At 32.3% G+C, this 15,033-nt stretch overlaps 1 protein-coding gene across 3 annotated transcripts; it reads left to right on the plus strand.

Annotated features, from left to right (window-relative positions):
* Nucleotides 1-1,942: 1,942 nt before the first annotated feature.
* Nucleotides 1,943-9,287, plus strand: LOC146934632 (phosphoglucomutase, cytoplasmic). 3 transcript variants are annotated; one of them, XM_085706541.1, is made up of 19 exons: nucleotides 1,943-2,030; nucleotides 2,171-2,278; nucleotides 2,894-2,975; nucleotides 3,090-3,145; nucleotides 3,623-3,736; nucleotides 3,913-3,975; nucleotides 5,009-5,128; nucleotides 5,240-5,340; nucleotides 5,680-5,739; nucleotides 5,845-5,944; nucleotides 6,051-6,208; nucleotides 6,290-6,385; nucleotides 6,877-6,940; nucleotides 7,023-7,104; nucleotides 7,201-7,373; nucleotides 7,458-7,534; nucleotides 8,375-8,507; nucleotides 8,771-8,887; nucleotides 8,974-9,287. In XM_085706541.1, exons 2-19 carry the CDS (start codon nucleotides 2,198-2,200, stop codon nucleotides 9,043-9,045), a joined length of 1,749 nt encoding a protein of 582 aa, XP_085562667.1. In that variant the 5' UTR covers nucleotides 1,943-2,030; nucleotides 2,171-2,197; the 3' UTR covers nucleotides 9,046-9,287. The 3 variants fall into 3 exon arrangements, with proteins under 3 accessions (XP_085562667.1, XP_085562668.1, XP_085562666.1); XM_085706542.1 differs by having other exon boundaries at nucleotides 2,006-2,043; XM_085706540.1 differs by having other exon boundaries at nucleotides 2,006-2,035; nucleotides 2,192-2,278.
* Nucleotides 9,288-15,033: the final 5,746 nt, after the last annotated feature.

A 15,033-nucleotide genomic window follows, 5' to 3' on the forward strand; every position in this document is an offset into this window, starting at 1 on the left:
CTCTTAAATCTATGATTTTCCCAACTTTTGTTTGTTGAAAGTTGGGTTTTTTTTTTTTTTTTTTTTAATTTAGGAAGAAAGTTGGGTTGGGTTTTAGTGACTTTTTTTTGTTATAAATATAGTTTTTTTTTTTTATCACATGTCCAAACACAACCTTTCCAGATGGTGATACATGAAATTTTATGTTTAGGGGCATTTGATCATTTCACATTTAAAATTAATTTTAATTCAAATTATCTAAAGAATATCAACTCATAAGAATTACTTTTAAATAATTATATCAAAACATAAATCAATTCATATCTAATTATTTTTAACCAAACTAAACACACACTAAGTGATTAACGATTATCATCTCCATAAAAAAAAATATTAATCGTAAAAAAAAAATGAAAATCAAATATCAATTAATATTAATATATTATATGGATCAGGATCCTAAGCGGGGGAAAAGGGTCTTATTGACATGTGGTTTGGTACATCCTATCACTATAAGATGGAATAAACCTTTTTGAGATTGGAATATTACCAAAATGAACGGATGTGCTGCATGCAGTCAAGATTCTTATGGTAAGAACGTTCATCACAGACTCACAGTTGTAAAGTAAGTAAATAATTTTATCATTAAAAAAACAAATAAAGTAATAACTAATTTCGGATAATTTCTTTCAAAAGAAAAAAAGATTCGTAGATAATTTTGGCAAAATAAATCGATGGATGTGACTCTTTATAAAATAAATCTGTTCGATGTCATGTTTTTGATTAGCTCCACTCATCATTCTCATATTATATGCCAAATATGCCTAATCATCTACCAAAATATGATATATCATATGCCTAACACAATATTAAGGAAAATATATTATATGCATAATCAATAGTCTATGGGTAAGTTGTCCCAACAAAAAAATCTACGAGTAACAACTTTTTTGGTAGTGCCTGGGATTTGAACCTCAGACCTTTGCATATTTTATGCATTGTCCCAACCAACTGAGTTAAGCTCACGAGGACACGAGTAACAACTACGACGTTTATAAACTCGACTAAATTATATATTTAGTCAAAAATATGATAAAATATCTATAATACAAAAATGAAAACGTGAGCCTAACTCAATTATCAAAGACATTGCATTATTATATAGGTAAGAGTCAGGAGTTCAAACCCTAAATTTTCATTTATTCATTTTAAAATGGTGAAATTCTAGCAAATAGGTTACTTGACAAACAAAAAAAATGAAAATAAAATGAGGAGTATTATAAACACATTCTTTTCAACACTCTTTATTTATTGACTGAAATCAATATAGATACACTTTAAAAATGAATCCACATAAAATGATGAGATCTATCTGAATTTCATCACATAAAAAATAAATATTAGAGTGAGTGTTAGAAATAGAATCCACACATGATTTTTCTTATAAAATACATTGAAAATTGTTAAGCAAACATTTTAAAATCAAATTAACATAGACTAAACCAACCATTTAGTCGACGAATGTTGACTCATGACATCTAGCAATGCCTTAAGTTCAACTCTTATAGTTAACATGAAGATATCGTTTATGGATGATCTCCAACTTTGATGGCGTTAGTTGAACCTTGAGATCAAAAATATAAAATTTGATTTTTTGACAAAAAAAAAATAACTTTTGAATTAAGTGATTATAAAATAAGTTAAACCAAAATGATGAAATGAGTTGTTTATAAACACTTTAAACAAACTGAATTCAAAATTTAAAAAAGATTCGTATTAAACATCAAACTTAATCAAATTTTAATGTAAAAAAACAATTTTTATCTAGTTGAGTTGAGGTGAAACAAGTTCATTTTCTTGTATTATCCGTTTTGAATTGAATAAAATTGATTTTTTGATTATCTTATTTAGAATCCGTGGTTTTAAAAAATAAATAAAGCGATACCGGCGGATTCTAATACAGAAGTCCGTCCGAAAGTAGTGAAGAGAAGTGCCTTTAAATTCCCCGTCGCACAATTATAATCTCAAATCATATTTTTCTTCCAGAACTCGTAAGGTACACTCGTCCTTCTCTCCTTTCATTTCTCTCTCTTTTCTTCATTCCTATCCTATTAATATTAATAACTACCACCTCTCTCGCATCTTCATCTTCATCTTCATCTTCATCCTCTTCTCTCTCTGAAACTTTTAGATTTCGTTTTTCTTCGATCAGGTAACCATGGTGCTCTTCAATGTCTCCCGCATTGAAACTACTCCTTTCGATGGACAGAAGCCTGGAACCTCTGGTCTCCGCAAAAAGGTCCTCTTCTTCACTCTTTTATCTCCATTCCATTCTTTCTTTTTATTTTCATTATTATATATATTGTTCGATTTATGTTTTCTTATGATCATGTTATGTTACTGTATCGTATTTGAAACCAGATCTTATCAATCCGATCTGTTCTCGATCATGTTGTTTTCAATCTGATTTTTACGTTTTCTATTCATTTTGATTACATCACAACTAAGCTGGATAATCTGTCTTGATGTAGACTTTGCATGTTCGCATCAAATTTCATTTACTTAATTGCTTAATCATTATCTCCAATAACATTGTAATTTTAATTTATATTTCTTGATACCTGCATCTGATTTTTTAGTTTTTATCATCAATTCTGATTAGATCAGAATTCAGAACTAAGCTAGAAAATATGTTCAGTGTTTGCATGTTCAAATCAAATTTCATATTCATTTTGCGCAATTACTGATCCACATTTTGATTTACGATTAATCATCAATTATCGGAATCACATTTTAATTTGAACCTGACTTTCTTATGCGTTGCGAGATTGGTTTTGTATGGACGCGGTTGTTGCTTCTCTTTCGTTGATTATTAATTGTTGTATCTAATAATGGATTGGGTGGATCTTTTCAGGTGAAAGTTTTTGTGCAAACTCATTACCTTGAAAACTTTGTTCAGGCATCATTCAATGCACTAACTGAAGAAAAAGTTAGAGGTTCGTGTCCATATAAATCCAAATCTTTATGTTTTTGTTTTTGAAATGTTTCCTTTTTGTGTTTCAATTATACTGCAATGTGGATTTTGAGAACTGTACTTTCCATATCTGTAGGTGCAACACTAGTTGTATCTGGTGATGGTCGTTATTACTCGGAGCAAGCAATTCAGGTACTTTTAACATATACGCCGTTTTTACCTTTTAATGTGGACTTCTTTGCATCATTAGAAACTGATTTATCAATCGTGCTATTCAGTGCTAGTGAATTGATACCATCTATGTGAAACTTCACATTTGCATTGCTTTTAAACTGAGCTTCTTGGGTTTAAATTGATTAGTACTTTCCAACACATTAACTAGGAAAGCATTTTGACTAATTTAATTGTACATCTTGTGGTCTTTTGTATAAAATTTATTATTACGGTTATGAAAATTACTATCACTTTCAGTTAAACTAAAAAGTACAGAGTAAAGATTATTTATTGTTTCTTAGCTTACTACACTATTGGGTTATGCATCTCCTCATCCTCAATAATGATTTTCTTGTATTTGGGGATATATGTATCTTGTTGTACATCACATGCTTGTCTTCTTAAAGCAATATAGTATTAAATTGTACATCATTTATGATTTTCATGAATCTGTAGATTATAACTAAAATGGCCGCAGCAAATGGAGTTAGACGTATTTGGGTTGGTCTAAATGGGTTGCTTTCAACTCCTGCAGTATCTGCTGTTATACGTGAAAGAGTTGGGGTTGATGTAAGTAGTGTCTTCTGTACTTTACTTCTCTTTATTCTTCCTTCTCTCTTTGCATAGTTTTTTTTTTTTTTTTTTTTATCCTAGGTAGTTCATGATTTTTAGCCTTACAAGCGAAGGTAACATTTTTTTCTCCTGAATTAGAGAAAAATAGTGGATTAAACAAATGTTATTTTCAGGGATCCAGGGCAACAGGAGCATTTATACTGACAGCAAGTCACAACCCTGGCGGTCCTAATGAGGTGAGTACTGCTATGTTTTATTCTTAATCATATTTGGAGGAATACATTTTATCAGTGATTATGATGATATCTGGTATAATGATTTCATTTGTGACTCTCACACATTCTATTTCTGAGGTTTGAACCGATATGCCTGACATTTAGGTTAGCCACCTAAATATTTGAGATTGACCTACATTTCTTGGATGTAGTTTACTTGGATCAGGGAGTTTATGATGAAACATATGTATTCTTCCTTCATATCTAGCTTGGATGATGAAATGAAAAGTTATAATACCAGTTTACTCTTTTCAAATTCCCCATAAACAAACTTTCAAAAGGCCTAACGGTAGTAGTGGGTCTTAGATGATAACAGTTTGTTTAGTATGATTATGATCTGATTGGAATGTTAAGACTAAATAGGAAGATATGCTGAGGAAGTGAAGTCTTCAGTGCCTAGCTTGATTTTGTCTGACGTTGAAATCTTGTGTTTATGTGGTCACAAAAGCATTACTTAGTCCCTGCCCCAAAACAAAAAACAAAAAGGCAGATAAGCTTTTTGCTGTGGTGAATCACATTTCAGTTTTGGATGACTTGAAAATGATTCTGAAATTGAACATAGGATATATCAATTTATTCTGGATATCAATTAGACATAACATGAAGTTAAAAAAGGTATATTTAGTGTTATAAATCTCCAGCTATGATGGGTTTAGGAAACAATTGGACCCACTATGGATCTAATGCAAGTAGTCTTACTTTTCATTTGGAAGAGAGGCTTAATCCATGACTCAAACCCATGATCTCTTAGTCATACTGCTGCAACTTCAATCTTTGCGTTATGACTTATGGCTCCACTTCACATAATCTAACTCAATAAGATGAATATTTTCAAAGGTATGTGTTGAGTAATTGGATGTTAGGCTAGGTTGAATAAATAGAATCGGTGACTTGATTCAGATGCAAATTTTTTGTATGATATTATAGTGAGATCTTGTTGCATTGAAAACCAACTCTAAACGATTGTTACTGTCGATTGGTTTCCCTTACGCAGGATTTTGGGATTAAATATAACATGGAAAATGGTGGACCTGCACCAGAGGGAATTACCAACAAAATATATGAATACACAACAACAATCAAGGAGTACTTGATTGCTCCAGATCTGCCAAATGTACTGCTCACGACCTGGCTACATATTTTCCCTTATCTTTATTTATCTAATTATGTTGCTATGTGATTCATCTACCTAAACCTCGTCCCAAACATTAATTTATTTTCCCAGGTGGATATCACCACAGTAGGTGTCACAAACTTTACAGGGCCTGAAGGACCATTTGACGTTGAGGTTTTTGATTCAGCAAGCGATTATATAAAGTTGATGAAGTGAGATATTTTACAGTTATACTATTCACATTGTCTTGCACTTTTCATTTTATGAAAGAGCTTTTTGGAAATGGATTTAACCATGTCATGTTACAATACCACTTGATCTGCACAATTGGATAATGCTTTAAGGAATCAAATATTCTTAAATTCGGCTGTTAAAGTTTATTTTAATAAATTTTCTTGCTTTTTTCATTTAGAGTATTCAGTTTGGAGTCACTTTTGAAACAGTTCTTGAAAGTATGAATTTTGATTTTCATAAGATAGTCAAACACTCTATCTACCTATGTGCTCCTACTGAGACTCAATTCTCTCCTACCCTCTGTTGAAATTTTGCAGGTCAATTTTTGACTTTGGATCTATCAAGAAACTGCTGTCATCTCCTAAATTCACATTCTGGTATCTTTTATGAATACTGTTTTAAGTTGTGATATAGAATATTATTTTTGCTCTTTTTTTCATCTCAAAACTTAATGATGATAAGTTTCTGTTACTTTATTGAAGTTATGATGGATTACATGGAGTTGCTGGAGCTTATGCAAAGCGTATTTTTGTGGATGAGCTTGGAGCACAAGAAAGCTCTTTGCTGAACTGTGTACCAAAGGTTTTATTCTCTTATGGATTATTCCAATAATAAGCTTTAAGTAGCCCGACTCTGAATTATATAGCAATGACTACTTGTTGATTTGTGGATGACTTCTTGGATACAGGAAGACTTTGGAGGGGGACACCCAGACCCCAATTTGACATATGCAAAAGAATTGGTTGCTCGTATGGGGTTGGGAAAATCAGAATCAGAAGGTGAGCCCCCAGAGTTTGGTGCTGCTGCTGATGGTGATGCAGATCGCAACATGATACTTGGTAAAAGGTAATGGAGCCCTTAACTTGTGATAAGTTTAAATATTTTCTACTATTTGTTTTTTATTTACACTTGTCTCTTGTTTATTAGGTTCTTTGTCACTCCTTCGGATTCTGTGGCCATTATTGCTGCAAATGCTGTTGAAGCAATACCATACTTTTCTGCTGGCCTAAAGGGAGTTGCCAGGTTTTCATCATATTTACAAGTTTTTAGCTTCTCCCTCTCCCTCTCCCTCTCTTTCTCTCTCTGTCACTCACACACACACACACACACACACACACACACACACACACACACACACACACACACACACACACACACTTTGAAGTGTGTGTTTACAAGCATATAAGAGCACATGTGGTCATACGAATGCATTAGTGGAAGGCTTATACTTGTATATGCTTGATTATAGTTAACTGTCTTGTAATTATCTAGATAGTTGCTGCAAAAGGGCCAATCATATGCATTTCTAGTAGGACAATGAAATAGGAAGGAACTCAATTGAATTTAATACAAAGATGCAATATAAGTGTTTGTATATATTGCCCCGGTGTCCCAGAGTTCTTATCTGCTATTGGTTCTTGAGCTTATTTCCTAGCAATTTGATCTTTTAGAACTTGACCTCACGTCACTATTTTTACCATTACATATCAACTTTAGCTGTAAATGTTTTGTAGGAGCATGCCAACCTCTGCTGCCCTGGATGTTGTAGCCAAACATCTGAATTTGAAATTTTTTGAGGTATACTGTTTCTAATGTCTTGAAGTGTGAAAATGGTCACATTTGTTTTTAGACAGTTATTTAATTTATTATTCAAAATCAGGTCCCCACGGGTTGGAAGTTCTTTGGTAATTTAATGGATGCTGGATTGTGCTCAGTTTGCGGTGAAGAAAGTTTTGGGACTGGTAAGTGTTTGCTACTACATTAGGAGGAGCGATCTACATCCTTTAACCGTACTCAAACCTCTTATTATTTGTGATTGTTGTTGTGTTTGTGGATAGGTTCGGATCACATTCGTGAGAAGGATGGAATCTGGGCAGTTTTGGCTTGGTTATCTATACTTGCATATAAAAATAAAGATAATCTTGAAGACAAGCTTGTAACAGTTGAAGACATAGTTCGCCAGCATTGGGCTAAGTATGGGCGCCACTATTATACTCGATATGACTACGAAGTATGATTCAATTACAGTTATTCTACTTTAGTACAATTCCTTCTGAATATCAGTTAACCTAATCTATTCCTACCCCCCTTAAAGAATGTGGATGCAGGTGCAGCAAAGGAATTGATGGCACATTTAGTCAAACTGCAGTCCTCACTTTCAGAAGTCAATGAGTATGTTAATTTTAATACTCGACATTATTTAAACTGAGAGATATCCTACAGTATGTTTTCCTCGTGATTAAGTAGAAGCTTTTCAAGTCTGACTAAGACGTGACATGCTCTAAGCCGTTGATGTTTAGAAAATAGAAAATGACTTCTGCTTCTGATTAATGATCCCCATGGATATTTAGCAGTGCTTTCTTACACTTATGGTACTTATTCCACTTCAAAAATACTCTTCCAGTGAGAGCTGACATACTAGCTTGTAATTTTTTTATTAAAGGCGTTAAATAAGAGATTTACAAATAGAAAACAAAAAGAACGGATGACCCATTAACCAATAAATTGAGCAATCATTGAACAAAATCGTTGCCAACATCCGGGCAGATTTCTCCTGGAGTCATGACTTAAAATGAAACATAAAACTCATTATCCATATCAAAAGAACCTAGGTAACTGCACTTCCTGAACGAGCATACCATTGGTGATGTCTTGTACACACAACTTCAGAAGTCTTTTTTATTTTTCTTTGCTGCCACTTTGAATATGCTATCCTTCTTCTGATCACCTCCGGTGCTGAGCCTCTTTTCTGTCTTGCCTCAGTTCCTAGGTAGTCACATCAGCTGCTCTTTCATGATGGTCATGGTCTATTTTTCATTGTAGGGCCAGTTTGAAAATACAGTTTCGTGATTATTCAAGAGTAAGTCCAAAACTAATTAGTTGATGGACTTGGTATGACAAACCCGTATGTGTCACCATCATATATAGTATGTGTCTGAGGAATGAAATGGAACGGTTGAATTTAAGGCTTCATCACAAATTTCTAATGGATTTTATTCACTGTCTATATAGGATTGTTAAGGGGGCAAGTTCTGATGTTTCAAATGTTGTCCACGGCGATGAATTTGAATACAATGATCCTGTGGATGGTTCCATTTCATCACATCAGGGCATCCGATATTTGTTTGAGGATGGATCACGATTGGTAAGTTTACTGATTATTATTTCTTGTTTGATGAAAAGTTCACTGATTATTTGTTACTAGCTTATTGGGATAGAAAATGCAGGTGGACTTTAAGATTTGTAAATGCATTTTGTTCAGTTCATCTTTTTCACGTGTTATGGATTTAATGTGTTTTTTTTTGTTTCCATGGATACATTCACTTTTATGCCTACCTTTTCCTCCTTACTCATTTTTTCACAAGATCTATTAACTCTTCTTTTCTTACCTTCACTTTACTGCCCTAGATTTTCCGCCTCTCTGGAACTGGATCAGAAGGTGCAACTATTAGACTATACATTGAGCAATATGAGAAGGATCCATCAAAGATCGGGAGACTTTCACATGAAGCACTTGCTCCTCTTGTAAGATGCTTATAATAGTTTTAAGTATAAATTTCATTGCCAAGCTTGCAGACATCTTGACCAGTTGAAATATATCTTAATTACAGGTGGAGGCTGCATTGAAACTTTCAAAGATGGAAGAGTTCACCGGTCGATCTGCTCCCACAGTCATCACATAAATACATTACTTCCGAAACCAAGTCATTTCTTATTGTCTGTTAAAATCTTCATCCAATGTTAATTTTGAGTAGCCACAACCTGTACTGTTGGTTGTTTTCGGCCCCTATATATGGGCACTTGAGTGGAATTTGTATTACTTAACTAAATTTTGATGTGATAAATAATTTGAAACTGCTGAGTTCTGATTATATATATATATATATGCACTCTTAATATAATCAGTGGCGGTGTTTAAAATAAATTTTCAGTAGCAGTATTAATTTCAAAGATAATATATTTAAATAATATATTCAGCGGCGGTGTTTAAAATAAAATTTCAAGCTGGTGAAACAATGTTTCACTTTTTTTTTTTCTAAAAAAAAGTGAAACAGTGTTGCACATTTTTTTTTTTTTTTTATAAATTATTTTGTCTGTTGTAGTATTATATAGAGATGATTTTATTGTTTTGATAAAATTTGTGTAGAGATGATTGGGAGACAAAATTTATAGAAAAAAGAATAAATCTGAATTCAAAGGTTATAACAATGTCTTTTTTTTTTTTAATGAAAAAACAAGGTTATTGATCGTAACAAAAAAAAGAACAATTGTGTTTTTTAAGAGAAAAGCTAAAGTGCACGTTCTCTTTCAATTATGATTTTAGTCCAAATGATCTGTATAGTCTAGCATATGTTTGTTTATGAGAAAACACACACTTTTCTCCACATCACTGTAGCTTTGTAACATATTGATCTTCAATGACTGTCAAATGGTGAAACATGTGTTGCAGCTCACAAGCATAGATACATCACCGTTTGTCTCATTTGGATGTTTTATAATAACAAGTGGCTTTCTCTTTTAATGGTTGCTACCTTATAATATTTTATAATAAAACATAAACCTAGACTATACAGATCATTTGGACTAAAATCATAATTGAAAAAGAATTCAAACAACATAGAACTCATTCGTGCAATAGTGACGAATCTTTTGTCGTGCACTTTAGCTTTTCTCTAAAAACATAATTGTAGTATTATATATATAATTTACTCCCACCTAAAAACATGAAGGAGTAAGTTAGCAAGCCTACTCCCATTTGATATTGACCAAAAAACCACTATCTATTATTTTGAACTAATATAGACCAAAGGTTAATTTTGTAACTTTGTTTTTAAACACACATTTGATATATGTTTTTAAAAAGGATAATGATAGATAGTACGACGAGATAGGCAACGAAAAACCACCAAAGTGTTATTGCTTATTTTCACGTTATAGTTGTCTAACATTACATTGCCACTACCCCCGTGATTTCCGACAAACAGCAACTAAACCAGTTTTATTTATTTTTACAAATACAAAATCAAGGGAATGGATTGTCTCTAGTCCAATTTTCTCCTGTTTTCTCATGTGAAGCAATCCGAGCCCTCCATTTCTTTTAATGATAGATCAACGGCTAAAAACAAGACCAATTAGTTATGATGGATTTTGTCTCTTTCCTTTCTCACACTCCTCACTTATCCCCTTCTTCACAAACCATTTTTGCGATTGAAGTTTGTTCTCTATTTTCCCCTCTTCTTTCCTTCTCTCATAGGAAAAAACAGTGACGTCCTTCCTTCATCCTTCTCTATTTTCCTTCCTTCTCTCATTCTCTTGGTATATTTTCTGATGTTTAAGGTTGATTTCCATTTCTTATTATTATACATTAACCTAATTTCAAATTTACTTGATGCAAAATGGTTGGGTTCATTATCAATCTGAATTTCAAATTTACATGCTTGGAAATAGTGACAATTGCTTGGGTTCGGATTATGTCATGGTAATTGCTTGAAAACCACTGATTTTGTCATGACAAATGGTTGGAGTTATACAAACAGTGATCTCTTATTCTGTCATGACAATTGCTTGGAGTTATACATAATCTAACATAGCAAACAAAAGATGGCATCATCAATATAGATGGTTTTCACTGGGTTGTAACTTGTGTTGTTATTATTGAAGAAGATGAAACAGTTTTGTGTTTTACAGTAGCTGGTCTCCCGAGAGAAGAAAGAAGGAAATGAAATGAAATAGACAAAATTTATGTTGATTTTAATTGCTTTAATTAATAGCCATTGATTTTCATTAAAAAGAAATGGAGGGCTCAGATTGCTTCACAGGAGAAAACATGAGAAAATTTGACCGGAGACAATCCTTTCCCCAAAATCAATTTGTTATTCCTTAAAAGTTGAACTTGGCTGCATTCGTCACTTATCGTGGTTAAAATTTCCGTACTAAATAACATTGCTCATAAAGTTATTCCTTAAAAGTTGAACTTGGCTGCATTGGTCACTTTTCGTGGTTAAAATTTCCGTACTAAATAACATTGCTCATAAATATATTGATTGTATAAGTTTAGTCACTAAAAATTTATCATGTTCACTTTTAGTTTCTCTTTTTTCTCCGATTTTTTAAAATTTGCCATTTTTGAGTAAAGTGAAGAACTGACAATTGTCATTGGAAACCCACACACGAGTAGAAGAATTGATGTTTGAACTCCAGTCACGGTGTCAGACCTAACAATTTTAACATTTTTGTCATTAGAGTTAGAATTAATGGATAAAACTCACCATTTCTATTGTGTATTTATTTTATTTTTTAAAATATCTCGTTCACGAGAATCTTTCGAGGATAAACAATGATTTTGTTAAAAAATACAAATTTCAAAAATTGGAGATGTTAATACATTATAACTGAAGCGAGAGATTGAAGTTTATCAATTTTTGGAGAATCAAAGTTATTCTTTTTTTAGGGGTGAAGACTCCACACATCAATTTATTGAATGAAACTAAAATGTAGGTTTTTGTTTATATTAGTGAACAGAAGGTGTATTAATGAATGAATTAATTAAAGTAAAGTAAATGAAAACAACTGTCACTCCAAAAAGGTAGCATACTTGCAAGCCCAAAATTGAAAGGTGAGTGAGAGTGGTGCAAAACTTAATACTGAGGGTGTGCAAAGTGCATACAAGACATGAAAATTAGCGTTCTTTTTACAATTTGAGGGTGTGCAGGTGCACTCCCTGGCTCTGCCCTTGAATATAATGTCTCCACTTTGGTTGGCTTTACTTTGGTTACTCTTTTCATAATTCCTTCATTTTCTTTCCCGTGGTTTAACTTCCTTGCTATGCCTTGGAGGAAGATGGATTTTCCACCAGCTAAAGAAATAAAAGGCTGGAGCTAGTTGTTTTGTTGCAAAGAATGTCTTTCATTTCTTCATCTACAGGTCATCTCAAATAAATTTCTGTTGCACTCTGAGTTGTAGTCTATCGAAGTGTTTTTTTTTCATCTATATGTTTATGTATTTTTTTAATGGAACAACGTTTCTTAATGGAATGACATTTAATGAAAATTTAACACAACTTTATAGAAGAAAAAAAACGAGAATGACCTTGGAACTAGAAGCTTCATGCTTCATTAGGCTGTTTTAACATCAAAAGAAAAAATCTTTCGATAGGTTCAGTCACAAATTTACTGGAAATCCGATGAATGTGGTTTAGAATAAATGTCCCACTCATTCTCGTTGTTGAAAGGTTTCATTGTCTGAGTTTATACGATATACCGTTGTAACTTTAATAAAGTAAGGTCTTTTATGAACTCTTCAAGAGAGATACAACTAAATGAGATGAAAATTAATGAATGAGTATGCAAATGGTGGTAATCCTTTGAAATATGTAATATTTGAAATTAATATGGTAATTTTACTAGCTACATTAAAAACAACCAACAATAAAGTATTTGTTAGCGTTTAGTTTGAGGTTGTTAGGTATTGGCCATGGATACTTTGGAGAACCATTCAAGAAGAGTGTGTTAGAAAATCACCAGAAACGTGTTCTAATGGCAACAATGACACAATATTTTTCAATTTAATGAAGATCTAAATAGATAATTGTGATACAATAATATTAACAAAATCCGAAGCAGAATGCCAACAATCATGCCTTGACATTTGTAATTCTCACACTCATTCCCTCAACCACTGCCAATGTTGTAAATATAACGTGACTAATTTTGTGTGAATGTGTATGCGGGTGTGCGTGCGCGCGAGTGGGTGTCTTCACTATTTAAATGAATATATTCGTTAATATAAAAGACGTGCAAAAAACTAGTCATTAGGTTTTTTAATATACCTTCAAGTGAAATACAATATTATGAAAGACAAGTTAAATATCATGTCAATATTGAAAAGTTCACACCAAATCAAAACTACAAAAAAATTATAACAAAAGTAGGTATACATGTATCTATCAACTCAAACATGTATCAATAGTATCCACAATCACTAATAATTCATTCATATAATTTTTGAGAGAATTATTTTAATATTGATTATAATATTTTTATTAGCTATTCATACGTAGGTCAAGTCTAGCCTTTTTTATTATTGGAGTCTAAGCCTAACCTAATAAATATTTATACTAATTATATAATTTTTCATTTTAATACACACTCTAAGGGAAAAAAAAAACGGCTAGACTAAGAAATAACTTCTAACCGCAACAAAGATCCAAATATTTATAGACATGTATTTTAATCAGGTGAATGATCGATCGTTTTGGTTTAATCTTTAAATAGATGGTGGAAGTTTTGATGTTAAAGTGGTAGGTTGAAGTTATTTGTATGATTTATTCTTTTTTGGTTTTCTCTGTCCCCTATTTATGCAGGTATATTTTGTTATTTTGATTTCAAATTTGGACATTTCTTATGCATTGCTTAACAATATTTGTCATAATGATTACTCAAAAAAAAAAATTATTCTTTTTTGGTTTTCTCTGTCCCCTATTTATGCAGGTATGTTTTGTTATTTTGATTTCAAATTTGGACATTTCTTATGCATTGCTTAACAATATTTGTCATAATGATTACTCAAAAAAAAAAAAAAAATTTGTCACGATGAAAAACTAGTTTTTTTTCCCACTTATTTTTGTCTATCTTTCCATTCAAGTATGTTTAGCTAGAGATACATTACAAATTACCAAAAAAATATAGGAAGAAGATTGGGGTAATCTTGTTTCACATGGAAAACAATTTTAATTAGGATATTTTTCAATATCAATTGGATGTAGTACTAATCCTGCCATTCTCAAAAAATATTTGGGCATATGGTATCATGAATTGGAACCATAACCAGTGGTTTGTGTAGTGAATAGAACACACCACTTATAGATTCTACTGAACTTTTCCATATTCCTCATGATGCAAATCTATGAATTCTAGATGCCTCAAGAATCTATTGGTCCTCTAAACTAGAAGGATCATCACAAAAAATATGAGTCTTAAGCTCATAGATTATGGTAACGTAGTGCTCATAGATAACAATCATGTAGGTTACTTGTGGGAGAGTTTCAACCACCCAATAAACACATTTCTTAATGGAACGACATTTCATGAAAACTTAACATTGATTTCTTGGAAAAACGACATTTGTCTGTAGAAGTGCCACTAGAATTATTTCTGCTTGTTCAAGTTCAATCATTGAACTTATCTCACAATAATTTGACTGGAACAATACCAAAGATGATTGGAGACATGAAAAATATGGAATCTCTCGATCTCTCTAACAATAAATTTTTTGGTGAAATTCCTCAAAGCATGGCTCTCATAACCTATTTAGAGGTTTTATATTTATCTTGCAATAATTTTAATGGAAAAATCCCAATAGGGACTCAACTTCAAAGTTTTGATGCATCGAGCTACATTGGGAACCCACAATTATGCGGAGCTCCTCTTAAAAACTGTACCGTAGAAGAAGAAAATCATACAAAGGCAATGCCATCTAGAGGAAAAGAAGACGATGAATCTATAAGAGAATCATTGTATCTAGGCACGGGAGTTGGATTTGCAGTAGGTTTTTGGGGGATTTGTGGTCCTTTGTTTCTTATTAGGAAATGGAGGAACACATACTATCGGTTAATTTAAGTGATAATAAGAAATGTCCCCATTTATTCACTCGTTGTTGAGAGGTTCATTGTC

This window comes from Medicago sativa, chromosome 4 (assembly GCF_051527215.1).
Source record: "Medicago sativa cultivar Bolivia chromosome 4, Bolivia_mono, whole genome shotgun sequence".
NCBI lineage: Eukaryota > Viridiplantae > Streptophyta > Magnoliopsida > Fabales > Fabaceae > Medicago > Medicago sativa.